This window comes from Hipposideros armiger, unplaced genomic scaffold (genome assembly GCF_001890085.2).
Source record: "Hipposideros armiger isolate ML-2016 unplaced genomic scaffold, ASM189008v1 scaffold_401, whole genome shotgun sequence".
Classification (NCBI taxonomy): Eukaryota; Metazoa; Chordata; class Mammalia; order Chiroptera; family Hipposideridae; genus Hipposideros; species Hipposideros armiger.
In genome coordinates, this window is record NW_017731751.1 from 1,333,148 (window position 1) to 1,348,029 (window position 14,882).

The 14,882-nt window shown below is 37.9% G+C and overlaps 1 protein-coding gene across 2 annotated transcripts in view; it reads right to left on the minus strand.

The window, feature by feature from the left end:
- ARGLU1 (arginine and glutamate rich 1) overlaps positions 1–14,311 on the minus strand; it is a 30,135-nt gene extending 15,824 nt beyond the window's left edge. The window contains exons 1-3 of one of the 2 annotated variants that reach the window (XM_019663726.1): positions 13,710–14,309; positions 6,274–6,499; positions 3,922–4,005 (exon numbers count right to left, since the gene is read on the minus strand). In XM_019663726.1, the coding sequence (XP_019519271.1) occupies positions 3,922–4,005; positions 6,274–6,499; positions 13,710–14,056 (657 nt within the window). In that variant the 5' untranslated portion in view covers positions 14,057–14,309. Of the gene's footprint in view, positions 1–3,921; positions 4,493–6,273; positions 6,500–13,709 lie in introns of those variants that run through there. The other variant, XM_019663727.1, reaches the window with a different exon arrangement.
- Positions 14,312–14,882: the final 571 nt, after the last annotated feature.

Sequence of the window (14,882 nt, forward strand, 5' to 3'; positions counted from 1 at the left end):
TGTCTACCAATTAGAGATAACTGTTCTTAGCACTTTGGCATATTTTCCCATTTATATAATGTGAAATATGTTTTTTTAATTAGCAGGATAATACTGTGTTTTAGCTATTTCCTCCCTGTATTACCAAATACTTTATGACTACAGAAAAATCCAATGTATGTGTTATAATTTATCTAAATATCTAGGCAATTTTCACAATTCTAAATAATATGGGGAGAACATCTTTGAGTGTAAATTTATTTGCATCTGACTCAGTTTCCATGACATAAATTCTTAAGACACAGAATTAACTTAAGGCTCCTCATGTTTACTGATTTACTGTTATTTTCTGAAATGGTCATATCAAGTTAAACACGCAGGATCACTTTATAAAAGGACTCTATACTATACCCTTGCTAACACACTTGGTACTAATGAAAAAAAAAAAGTCGTTTTTAATTTGGGATTTAGTAGTAGAGAAAAAGAAAGGGGGGCATTTCTTTGTTTTCCTATTGAGGTTGGGATGTATTTTCAGGAAATTTTTATAGCTAGTCTTTATTCTACTTGTGCGTATTTCCTCTTTTACAACTCTCTCGCTCTTTTTTTTCCCCTATTAGGGAGTTGGTTTTCTTTATTGATTTGTAAGAGACTGCTGTATTATTCGTTCAGGGTTAGAATGTTTAATGTTTAAGAAATCTCCCTCAGGGTACTTTATTTTCTAACCTGTCTTTAATCTGCTTTCAAAACTTCACCTCCCATTACTATCACACAAACTTCTTATACACATAAAGCTGGTCTGCTACAATTGCAGCTACTTTTCCCACTAGCCTGGAGATCCCACACACTCTTGCCTTTATTCTAATTCTATTTCCTGAAAGGCCTTTGACCTGCTTCTTTTCCTTACACTCATGTCCCCATTCTAAATTAAAGTTCTAACTATCCTTCAAGACCCAGCTTAGATGTATCTCTTCCACAAAGGCTCCCAGGGAAATTATGTCAATTATTTCACATCCATATCAACTACCAAGTATTTCTTGGTGTTGTCCTTGTCTCCACAATCAATACATTGAATTAAAGAGAATTTTTGTTTTGTCTATTTTTATCTCCAAATTGCCTTTTAAACATATTAGTTGCTCAATATAGATTATGTGAATAATTAAGCTTGGCCAATCCGCCTTCCTGCCTCAAGAGAAAGCATCCCAATTCTTCTTGTTTATATAGAACAATGAACTGCTCCACATTTCTAGCATATTTATTATGTCATGAAGCAAACAGAACTGTTGGTTCAACAAGATAAACTACCACTATTCACATACCCAGTAAAGTCCCATGCTGTCTACAACACTATTATATTCCCCTTCCTTTCTTATTATTTTAATGAACTTTCAATATATTCTATGTAATATTTCTTAATAAACACATATAAAGATTAACAAACTATGCTCATAAAATTCAGAGGAAGAGGAAAGGACAAGAAAAATGAAAAAAACCTCAGTATGTGCCTTGCATCTTTATACAATAACATTTTCTGTCTCCTGCACCAGAGGATATTCTAATTTCCCTGCAAGCATATGACTACCAATATAACAAAAAAATTAATTTTCTCCAACATCAACAATAATTTCTTATGCTTCTAACTTTACTGAACACAAGCCATTAGTTAATTATGTCCAAATTCTCACCAAAATTTTTCAAATGCAAACTTCTCTTTCCTTATCTTTTCACCTAAGATTTATCAGTAACAGGAAATCAGAATAGTGTCAACTGAAGTCTATTAGGTCAATCTCAAATGTTCTAGAACAGTGCTAATCTAAGTATTGCCCATGGACCAGTGACAGTGCAAACGAATAGATCCACAACAAGGTAATATAAGAGTTTTAGAAGGTTTTATAAAGATTTTGGCCTCATTTTTCTAATAGTTCATCTTAACTGTATTTTGCAAAAGTAGGAAGTATGAGAACTGGAATTACAATACAAAACAAAACAAAAACTGGCCAATATCACCACTTGAGAAGCACTGCTCCATAATATACTTGCCAATCTTTTCCCAGTAAAATTATATTTTTTATGGCTCAAAAAAAGACTACCAGAGGAACATAAAGAGACCAGTGTCCTTGAGCACCAGACATCCACCCCAGGGTCAGAAGGGATCAAGATCTTGGCAGAGCAAACTAAGTTAAGAAGCTTTAGAAGTCACTATATGGCATTCCAAGCCACCCGAACTGAACTCATATGCTATCCAATCTCTTGTCATGTCCCAACAGAAATTCTATCTTATCTGCTTGGTAATTTTGCTTCAATGTTTTAAATACCAATAATACTATTCCTCTCTTCTGGAAATATCCATGCCTTACAAACCAGACTGTATTTACCTTTCAAAGCTCAATATTAATACTTTCTATCTTACTTCCTCCTACCTGCATTGAGATTTTCTCCTTACATGCAATCACTAAAAAAGCATTATCACATACTTATTAAACAGCATGTATTGGGTTGCCGGAGAAGTCATGACTTATTTTTTCTGCTTTTCGTTGCAAAAATGTGTCATGACTTTTTGGACAACCCAACAGTAATACTCCGTATCCATTTCACTCATAGCTTTTTCAACCTAAGTATATTTTAAGGTCTTCATTGGAAAAGCAGGATTAAGTCTTCCCCTACATGATGGCCTTTGAAATAACCAGGACAGTAATTAATTAAGAATGCATCGTGTCATTCTTACTAAGTTGCTTAGGATATTTCCAGTATTGGCTCTTTCTGGGATCCACTATCTCTTAAAAGATAATGCTCTAGAACCAACTACCCCCATGGTTTTAAGTTTTTTACATTCATATTAATTATAGATACATTATCTATGGTCCTCCTTCACCCCAACTCTCAATGGGATCCGCTGTTCATAACTTAGACCCTCTCAGATGTTTTTTTGTGCCTTTATAAACGGTTACAGAATTTGATTTTTCTAAACCACTTAAACAGAGCTTACAACTTACTTTTTTACCCTCTGGTCATCAGTATGACTTAGCAGCAAATGTCTTTCTATTGCTGCATTATTCTCAACAAATTTCTAAATAGACAATCCTTTTCTAGATGTCTAGAACCAAGTCCCTTCTGGGTCATGTCTTTATTCCTCAGAACTGAATAACGCTTACCACCCATTTGTCCTAAGTAAATTCCCTTCCGCCTCTGACTTACAGTCTTACTTTGAAGTAGAATTCCCATATGCCATCTTCCTGGGGAAAGGCTTTTTTTTCCCCCCCTTATACAATAATCACTGACTACCCTCCTTTGTTTTTTGAATTATATCCATAGTCCTTTAATTCTAGCTTTTTAATTCATCATAGTATTTTTCTATTTTTAAAAAATCACCTCAATATTCTTATATTAACTTTTTTATTAAAATTTAAAAATGGCTCTACATCACCTTTTACATCTCTATATCATCTTATAATTAATAAGTCCTTGTATTCCTTGAGAGATTATAAGCTTGGAATAGAAAAAAGAATTTACTAATCTGGTACACTTACTATCAAATATATACTATCTACTCATTCCATCTAGTAATTGGCAATAAGGCAACTAATGCCAAGTGAAATGTTGGTTCAAATGCTTCCAAGCTTTTGTTCTTGCTTTTTTTAGGCATAGAAGTGTTAGTGAGGTTAGGGTAAAAAAACATTGGAGATAAAGACAGTACCATTTCCCTCGGGAAACCTATTTTAAATCATTGCCAATTTTGGAATTTTCTTCAGATTACAATTTCTGAATTGCCTCCAAATAGATTGCTCTGGAATACAGCAGCTAAAATCTAGTCAACTATTTCACTCCTGCCTCAAATTCCTTAAAATGGTCCTGGGAGCTCTAAAAATAATTATAGAGCACAAAATCTTGCCACAAAATTCAAAGAAAAAAACCCAAACAAAATATTCACATATAATTTATACATACCAGTTTGGCTTGTGCTTCTGCAATTTTTCGGTTATTCTCTTCTAGTATTCGCTCTAGTTCCTCACGTTTTGCACGTTCTTCCTCCTAAAGGGGAGGACATGTTAAGATGTTAGAAAAATAAAATGTTTATTTTTATTGATAAATATTTACTAATCTTCCTCTGAACTTTTTTGATCTGACTTACAGGGTAGCTTTATAGCAACCTTCTGTCTGACAAATGATAAACTGTGCAGCCACTAAAATTTGTTTCTAACACTATATTTCTTCAAGCACCCCTCCCAGTCCAAACAGCAACCGACTAAACCCTCCCTAATTGATAGTTTCCTGGCAATTATTACTAATACTTTAATATCACACAAATCAACAAGGACAACTACAAAACTGGATAGTATTTACCAAATTAAAAAAATAATATAAAATATAAATAAAGTGAATATTTGTCTCACCAATTATGTATACCTACGTATTCTTTACCTATACTCCTTTAATCAGCATTAAAAGTTGAATATTTACTGTCTTGTCCAGTGTCCTGCAGAGTGTGCTCCTCGGCTGCCATACGCGCCAGCTTCCTCTTTAAAATGATTTGTACTGTTAGCTTGGCAATACCTGCATCAGCAGCTCAACCATTTATAAAGAAACAACATACAAGGAAGGCTGAGCTGAGGAATGCAGATGTTTATGGTAAGAAGGAACAAAAAATGTAATTCATCATTCCTAAGGCAAACAATTAATAAGAAAAATACATTTACTGTTAGTGAAAAATACAAATGGTAATCCATACTTCATGGAACTAAGGGCTTCTTCCATGGGGAAAATGGACTTAACATTCAGATGTTGACAATTTCTAAAGGCAGCTTATCTTGTCATCTACAGTCTGAACTGAAATTCAGGAATCCAGGGGGTGCATGGTCAGGAAATAAAATTCTGTAGTTTATTTTTTCTTGGAGAATTTAATGAGATTTTATAATGCAAACTATATGAAGACTGCTTGATGGTTTGGGCAGTGTTCAGATCACAGCATACATAGGCAAATGATTTTAATATTTGGAAAGACTGTCAGAGGGTTGTGTCCGTGTAAAAAAAAATTGTTAATATGAAACAAAAAGCACATGAAGAGAAAAAAATCTTCCTATGATTAATAACTCGCTACAAGACAGCACCATTACTCCAAAAATATCATTAAAAGCGCCAATATACAAATTTCATACATTCAATTGCATAATCTGATATCCACCAAATATAGACATGTATATCTAATTAAAGACAGCACAAGGGAAAATACATTTGAAAAACTAAGCTTAATGGAAAACAGAAAGATTAATGGCAACTTGTCCGCAATAATGCCAAGATTAAAAATGACAATGAGTCATGTATTTTATTTAAACTCAAGAAAATATAACTATAGGATTTCCTGTGGTACACATCAATGGAATTCATATTCATTATGCAAACTATGTTGAGGGACACTCAGTGCTATATAAAGTAATTTGCCTTGAGTGTTTCAGCGGCTATCAAGTTTTAGGGTCCTGGAGTAATCAGTGCAAATAAGCCATAAAGCTTCAGTAGCAAATTACTGTCTCACAGAAAGACATTTTCAACTTCTGCTCCAGCTGCTGATAAAACAAATCATGTGTTTAGCTTCACTCCAGACAAGGACAACCTGTTCCTTCATAACTCTCTAGAGAAAAAAAGGAGTTGTTAGTAGATACTAAAAAAGTGGATGAATTTTCTGGACATTTTTCCTAAAAAGATTCTTTGAAAACACATTAGGAAAATGGAGGGCCTTATGATCAGAATGCTAGAATTAGTCCACTGTGTTGAAGCAGAATTTGGGGTAGGGGTTAAGGGATTAAAGAAGGGAAAAAAGAGCAAGAAAACCTATTCATCAAAAGCAGGTGCTTTTGTCACTCAATGTTAGGCCCTGCTCTTTTTAATCTGACTGAAGGCAAAAAGCCTCTCACAGTCTAGGTAATAAGAGTGATAAACAGAAAAGAATACATAACCACAGGTGGATTTTTAACCTTTTCCCTTTACCACTCCCTGTGTCCCCCCACCCTCCCAAAGAAGAATGTAAGTCCTGCAGCCATGGCAAAAGTTTCAAACACTTCTCAAATATGTAAGCCAGTTCCATTAAATCAAAAAGTGTCCTTGAATATGTTTTATGAAAATCACTTTTAAATATCAGTCAGGACTTCTGAATAGGCTAAAAAATTAACTTTCGCAGCAATGTTAAGTTTAGATGAGAAAGGAATTAGTCTGTATTCCATCTCTTTCTGAACTGAGCAGGAGGCACACCCGACACTGAAAGTTTTGCCATGGACTGTCTCTACTTTCCAAACGACCGAGCGTTACCTCTCTGGCTTTTTGTGCTGCAAGTTCAGCTTGTCTCTGTCGCTCGAGTTCTTCGAGCAACTGCTTTTCCATGATGCGCTTGGCTTCTTCCACCCTTCGGAGAACTTCTCGCTCAATTTCATCCTTCCTTTTCTCCAATTCTTCCTCTACCCTTTTTGCTACCAATTCTTCCACTCTTCGTGCTGTTTCTTCCTCGATGAGTTTTTCTTCTATTTCCTGCTGCCGACTAGCAAACAAAGTAGAAAAAAAATGACTTAATAAGAAATAAACCTAAAAGTTGAAACTAGTTATAAATCTGTAAAACATTGAGCCTGATTATATATTTCTATGATTTCACAATTCATTTTCATGTAATTCAAGAAAATTATAACAAAATGTTAAGTGATACAGACATTCAAATAAATATAAAGTCATGTTTCTTTTCTCTTTTTCAGAATACAAAAACTAGTACAAAGAGCTTTAATTCATTAGTTTTAATTTAGGACTGTAGGGCAAATCTGAAACAGGAAATCTACTCTTGTTATCAATTTTATAATGAAAAGACAAGCTGTTAAAATATATGGATTTGCTCACTTGCCAATCCACCCATTCTAAGGGTTGAGCTACAGAGAAGTTAGGAACAACCATGATGTAGCAAGCAATTCAGACCAGCTAAGTTCATTTTCCCTCTCCTTCCCCCCAAATAGTCGGAATGCAGACTCAAAGAGACTCAAGCAGCTAAGGCAATCGTTGTGTAGCTTTTACTGAAAATATAGACCACCTTCTTCAGGTTCTGAACTTTATACATGATACTGTACTTTTTCTTATGTTAACTTATGTTCAATTAAAAGCTCTCCTAGAGATGAGGATGAAAAAATATATTTATCATCAGTTCTATTAGGAAGTCCAATGAAGCACAATACTGTTTTAATTATTTTAACCCCATTTAGATATTATGAATCAGCTTTACTCAAAATAAAATTCTGTGCTGAAAATACTGACATTTTTCAAGGCATTACATTGGAAACCTCACACATTTTATACTACTGATAACTAATATGATGGACTCACGTGTGTCTAAATTGAAGATCAATATGAAGAAAAAATATAAAAGGTCTCATTTTTATTTGATTTTAATATTTTTAGATTGGGAATATATTAAAATTAATTTTACTGGTTTCTTTCTGTTTAATAAAGACTTTATAGTTCCTAAGTGACCACTAAAACGCCCAATTCACTTTAACCCAACTCTTTTAGGGGATGATTCAATTCCCATTCAAGTGCTTTCATTTTCAACTAATACTTATGTATCTAACATTCTGATTCATTTCAGTTTTTACATTTAAAATAGCTACGCTTTTCTGTCAAGGAGATAGTAGCTACTTGAGAAAGCATAACTTCTTTTAGGTTCTAGATATCTGGAATATCCATTCTGAAGCCTATTGCTTGTTTTTTAAATATCTCCTCCCTTATACTACATTATTAGTGACTTTTATTTTTAAAAACATACAAAAGCCTAATATGTTCTAACTATAATTCCTTTTTAACTACCAGTAAAATATGGCATTAGGGTAGTTTCAATTGCCTTTCTAGCAATTCAGTAAAAGAGAACAGATACCCACACCCCAACATTAAAAATGAATAGCCAGGGATATCAAAAGGCCATAATCAGGCAGTGATTTCAATGGAAATTAAACTACATTTTAAATAGAAAAATTTTGCTCATCTACTTCATCCAGAAAAAGAGAAATAAGAGATGAAACAAGACTGACAACTGCTAAACCTGGATGATGAGTATACTAGGATTATAATATTCTCTCTACTTTTGTGTAAGTTGTAAAGTTTTCATAATACAAAGTTTTAAAAGTATACATAGTCCTCACACACATACTTTTGCTAGTTGGTTTTTATGAAATTAGTAAATGTAGAGAAGCCTAAGAAGAATATTTTAAAATTTCAAAAGTGGTACAATGCAACTCTTTAAAAAAGGACAATGCAAAAGTTCTAACTAAAACTTTCCACATAAAGTAAAAAAGAGGGAAAAGAATGGGGTGAGGCTTTAGGTTAGCTTATCTGTAGAAAAATTGCCAAATTAACTTAAGAATTTGGTAAAGATGTAAGAGACCTGATACATATTCAGGGTTTTTGTCAACCAGTCCCTAAGTAACAGCAATAGCACTATGGCTAATGGGGCCACATTTCCATAGCTAAGCAAACAAGGAGAAAAGGAGCCTAATAAATTCATTACTTACAGCAAAAGCCAGATCAACATGGTGTTAGCTCCCCATGTCTCTGCTCCCACTGATGGACACCAAACCACAGGGGCCTAGTGATAGGCACTGCAAGCACAGGTGGTGGACTGCTCTGCTGCTAAGGAGTCAATTCTAACTACAGCTCAGCAGTTTTATAGCCTGAAGGGGAGGGCAAGTGGAAAGTCCCAAGCTCAACTGAAACAAGAAGGATGAGAAATGGCCTACTGGAGTTTCTCACAAAGCTGCTTATCTCTCTTTGTTCCTGAAGGAACCACAGGGCAGCCCCTATGACTATAATTAAGCCTTGCTGCTGTGTCCTATGTGGAGACAGGCAAGGTCAGGGCGCCACAGCAGAACTGTTCCCTTACAAAGATTATCAAGAATGTAATTGGTGGTGGTGGTGTTATTCCTAGTGGGATAAAATTGCTACTTCAGTAAGTCAGAAAAAAATTTTAAATCCAGTTTTAGATCCAGTGCTGAAAAAGTTAAAGTTCAATATTGCTTTAATTCCCCTCCCCACACACACTGAACTCAGAAAACAAATGGGCATGTGTGCAACTGAATTAAGCATGAGAATCTTTATTGATAAATTTATTATAATTAATGATAAAGCAGCTATAGGCTAACTTTCATATGAGGAATTGAAAATTTCTTGGGCAAAAAAAAAACTTTTGGTCATTAGCATCTTTCAAAAGATGTATCATCAAATATCATTGCCTCTCCATTTCTTAAAAACTTTTGCCATAAAAGTTGTTACTCTCTTGATGTTCTTTTATCTCTCTAATCTTTTTCTCAGGCTCTTCTGCTGAATCCATTTGCTTGCCAAGATTCTGTGCCACTGATGAAAGGGCACTGAATCAAAATCTTCAAGTTTTTCAATGGAAAATGGTGTAACAGCAGGTCTCCATTTTTTCCATGCTCTCAGGTATTTTAAAAGCACTAGTCTCAATCAACTTTAAAACAGCAACTATTAAAACAGCAATGACCCAGCACAACAGCACTGTTAAGAGTGTATGACTTTGTACAGAGCAACTTGCAATATTATTTTAAATGTCTTTAAAATGTACGAGTATGAACTCAACCTTAGGAGCTGACTTCTAGGAACTGCTTCATAATATTAGCAAACAGCATTTACTCAGTACTGAATAGGTACCAAAGACTCTGCCAACAGCTTTATACATTATTTCATCATTTACATGTTTTTTGTTTTTTTTTTTTTAGCTGAGCCATCCTGCCACCTTTTGGCAGCTCAGCGGCAACTCAGCTCGGGCCAGGCATCGAACCGCTGTTGCTCAGAGCTCCAACTCTTGAGTGAGCTCTTGACCAACTGAGCCACTCGGCCTGCCCTTTACATCTTTGATGGTTCCTGAGGTGAAGCAGTTTATTTCCTCACTGGGCTTCACCTCACTGTTGCTGAGCGGTGACTCAAAACTAATAATCTTAAGCACTATGCTATTCTTCACCATTTCTCCAGGACAAATGTGAAAGGCAAAGGCATGCACAAAGAGTTAAATACCAAAATTATTTTAGAAATTCATAAAATTCTTATCAACACCAGCTAGATCTTATCTCAAAACCCTAACCTCCCCCAAAATATATAGCTCTGTCTACTAAATTTGCTCATAAAAGCTGTTCTTTGCTTTGACAATAAGCTCCTCAAGTATGCTTTGAAAAATCACTCATATAGATTCCAGGTTCAGCTTAGATACTCTAATTTAGAAGCCTCTTGATCTGTCATGCAGTTGAACACTAAACATACTTGAATCTAGCTATCACAGGCTACAATAAATTTCTATGCCATTAACATTTTCCTGATTTTCTGTGAGTCATATTCAGCTGCCCACTTTTTCAACAGTTAAAACAATATGAAAAGGAAAAAAAAAGAAACAATATGCATAAAGCATCTCAAAGAAAGACATATGAAAATGATAAGAAGGGTGCAGGGGAAGGGGAGAGAGGGAACCACACTAAATGGCTGGGGCACAGGGAGAGAGTGTTTCTGAACTGAATTTTGAACGATGTGAATTAGCTTTTCAAAATGAGGGGAAAATATTTTAAATTTTAAGCTCTGCCTTTTAGTGCATTAAGATAATAACTTGTAAGATCACTTCTTAAATTCATCAGGCTCAATCTGGCTGCATGTACATAAATTAACATTATTTATTGAGGCCCATCATGTGCCAAACAGTGTCTAAATACTTCAAATGCACTATTTCTAATCTTCACAATAAGCAAGACAGGTATCTATCTACATTTCAGATAAATCAAGCTCACAGGCAGGTGATTTATTCAAGACCTCAGAATTGTAAATGGCAAAGCAATCTGGTTTCCAGTCTTACCACAGACTTTCTAATTAGGCCCAAAAGAAGATTCTAATTTTGTTGTCTCTCTGATCTCACACTGGACCTCTTGAAGGTACATTTGACACTAGGCATTCTTCTGGTACCTTTTCTCTGCTTCTACCATGTGCTGGTCTTCCTCCAACCAACTGTAAATAGAAACATTCCCTAAGGTTCTTTCAGTCCCTGGAACCAACTGCTCTCCTTGGGTCATTCTATCTACTCTCAAGGTTTGCCCCAGGCTTGTCTCTCATATCCACCATTAATGCTTTCTGTCCCTTGTTTCACATCCAATTTTATTTGTTCTAAATGGTGTGTAAATCTGTTCCTCTTGTTCATTCTAACAACTGCTCCCACATTATTCCTGTGTGGACTTAATGTAACTGTTAACTAGTTCTATCCTATACAGCAGTCAGTTCTCTTTTTTTAAAAAAAGCTCCCATGCCATTTACCTGCTTAAATTAAAGCCTTTCTGTTTGTAGGATGAAATCCAATCTCCTTAAAATGGCATACTATACCCTTCCCATGATTCCCAACCTCTATTTTACGTCTCTAGTAATTCCATGATTTTAGTACTTATAGTACTTCATGTTGCAGTAACATTTACCTTTTTACCATTCTGTCCCCCTCCCTTTATTCAGGCAGGGGTAGCGGGACTCTCCTTTCTTTGGCCCAAATAGGAGTATATCCTATGCCTAGACACTCTTTTATCTGCCACTCACTTCTTAGGAGAACTAAGGTGTTTTACCCATTCAAGATGCTTCCTTTCTACATTATCATCACCACAACTGAATCACATTGCAGTTAGTACCTACCTACCTATCTGTATGTCTTCAAGCTAGATCAAGATCTTGGAGAGGGGTCAATCATCTTTACATTAACAGCACCTAGCACAGTGCCTGGCACATTAAATGATCAGTATTAGTTGAATAAACTAACCAATAGGGATTTGTAGACAGATGACTTCCAATTCTCATGGATCCAAAACCTAGGTTTTTCCATTGTTTCCTTTGCATTATTTCTAAGGCATTAGACCATATTAAGTAGTGCCTGCTGCACCTCACACAGAAATTCAGTGTACAGGTGACAGGTGGCTGTTAGCTCTGGCCCCTCCTTCCTTCATAAATACTAATGGTAGTTTGCTTCTTTTATCAATTGGAACTACATAGCTACTCTATTTTCTCATTTTCATCCCTGGTTTCTTCTCTGCTCTTAATGTGCAGCTTGCTAATTGGTTCTAATTATTCTCCACATACCACAATTCCTTTCACTTTTCCTACAAGTCTTATCTTTCTAGTGAATCGCAAATCATTACTCTTTGGAGGTCTCCTTTGTTTTCACAAGGAAAAATTATCTGAGAGATATCTTAGGTAATTTTTTTTAATGTCCATCTGTTGATAGTTAAATTGAGTGACATCTTTTCAGTTAATCTTATTACAGACCAAAACACTAGATTCTATATAATCATGGTTTGTTGTGAAACAATTACTTGTACATATATACATATGTAATTGACAGTTCTAAGTAAAGGAAAGATGAAAAGTGTTGTGCACATTTTAAAGGGATGCAGCAAAATTACCTCTGCAGGTACTGCTTCCACTGTAATATTTATTAGTTAGCGCTCCATTCCCCTGCCTCTTAGCAACTTCGCTCTTAGAAACAAACTCTGCTGGAAAATCTACATAGTAAAAACCTAACAGCAGAAAAAAATTTAAACCCCTATAGAGAATTCAGTACACATAAATTTGTCTGAGGAAAACTCTAAGTTCAGTAAATTTCCAGCCTCATGAGCACTTTCTAAACATGCACTAAAGAACTGAGGAAGATAGCTGGTTAAACAGGGGGCGTGAACACATTTGTCTAACCTTAACTTTCAATATGACTGTGGGAAAGGAATATCCAGAGCAGAGTACCATGGTCTTAAACCAAACTAAACACTGCATTTTAAACCCTAAAGCTCATTAGTTTGGAATTATTTACACCTACTCTTGAGAATTGGCTTTTTCAGAAATACATTTTAACCAAACAGTATGTCAGGTGAGGAACCTTACTGTGACTCTGATTTTCCTTACATAAAAGTTCTGTATGTGAGCAACGCAAAAATAAAAGCAAACGTTCAAGTGTCTTCTAAACAGCAAGTATACAAGGGGAAACGAATATCAGGATTGCACCTAAGTCTGCTACGGAAGACTATAAGTCAAAATTAATAAGAAGGAAAATGAATAGACTTTGGGATTGTGGTTACACACGTGAATTCAGGCGTCAAAACTCATCACACTGTACACTTAAGGTTTGTGCATTTTGTTTTTAAGCCTCAAAAAACAAAACAAAAACCTAAGGAGACCTGAGAAAATAAAACCGACCACGACATTTTTAACAGGAATATATTAAAATGCATTTTTGGGAGTGCGCTGTCGGACCACCTAAAGTGCCTTATTCCGGAGAAGCCCAGTCCCAAATTTAAGCTGCAATACAGGAACACCCTGGCCACCTGCGATTTGCATCCCACGGGTTAATTCCTTTCTGCTCTTCTCCAGCGGGCCGGCAAATGCTCTCCAGACACGTCTTCAGACTGGCTAATTCTTCGCCCCTACGCCGACGCCGCTCTCCAACCCACCCTGAACTCCACCCCCTACTTCCGGCATCCTCCTCCCCTCTCGCGCCAAAATCGCTTTCTCCCCTCTAAGCCTTTGCAGCTCAAATCCCACAATTTTCCTCCCCAACTAACTCGTGGGTCTGTCCTGCCCCAGGCTCTCCACACACGCGTGCCGCAGCCTCTCGGGCGGGTTCTCGCGCCCCCATTCCCCACTCTCCCCGCCCCCCCAGCGTGCTTCCCGGCCCCCGCCCCTCCCCCGCGGGCGCTCACATTTTTCGCTGCCGCTCGAACTCCGCTTTCTTCTCCTCCTCCTCTCGCTTCTGCTTCTCGTCCAGGCTGCTGCGCTTGCTCACCGTGCGCCCGAAGATGTCGATGCGGTCGGGCGGGGACGAGGCGCGCTCCCGGTCCCGCTCGCGCCGGGATACGGCCGTGTTGGTGGAGCGCGAGCGGGACCGCGACTCCCGCCGCCGGTTCCGTTTACTTTCCCGGGATTTGGAGCGCTTCCGCACGCGCTCCTTGTCCCGGGACCGCGACCGGGACCGGCTCCGTTTCTTGTTGTGTTTGCTGCTCTTGGTGTGTTTGGAGCGGGACGAGCTCCGGCTCCGAGACCGGCCCATCCTTCCGGGCGACGCTGTGACTAACCGCTGGCCTCGGGCCCCGCACACGCCTAGCTGCTCTCGCCTCCACCTCCAGACGCAGGCTGGCCGCCCTGTTGAAGCTGGGGCAGGAAAACTGTCAGCCAGATGACTTTCTGTCACTCTCTGAGGTAGACCGCCGCCACGAAGGCCACCCCCAACAAGCAGGCCGCAACACCAGGAGTTGCTAAGATGGCAGCCGCGGCTGCACCGGCCGCCCTTCCCACAATGCCCCGCGCGGAACGCGCCGTCGCGCGAGCCCCGCCCCCGACGATCGTTGCCGAAGGCGAAGCGAGCGTTTCCGAACGTGCTCGGCTCCTTCCGCCAGTCCCCGCGCCAACCCGCGCCGTGGGAGCCGAAGTCCCCCGCTTCTGCTTTAGTGTATTTTGCTTTCTGGCAAGATGTTTGGTGCGAACGAAATCATGCCTCGGCACGAACTGACTGTTTTATTTTCTAGGAGCTGGTTTTGTCTGTCAGCCCTAAATTATATCAGAGTGACCCTGAACGGATCACTTGCCTCTCTGCTTAGCTTCCTCATTTGTACAATGGCGATAACCACGTTTTATGAGGTGGCCGTAAAGCTTACAAGAGATAAAGTAGGCTTTGATAAGTGGAAGCCAATGCTTAATATAGGACTTCATGTGCCAGGCGTTGTTTTAAATGCTTTGCATTTAGTAACTGGTGTTTTAGTTCTCATTTTAGGGATGGGGACGCTGAGGTCAGGTTAAAAAAGTTGCATGGTCACACAGGTAGCAGGTGGCAGAGCAGGAGTGTATATGTTGCAAAGCCCCTGCACATAACCGATAAA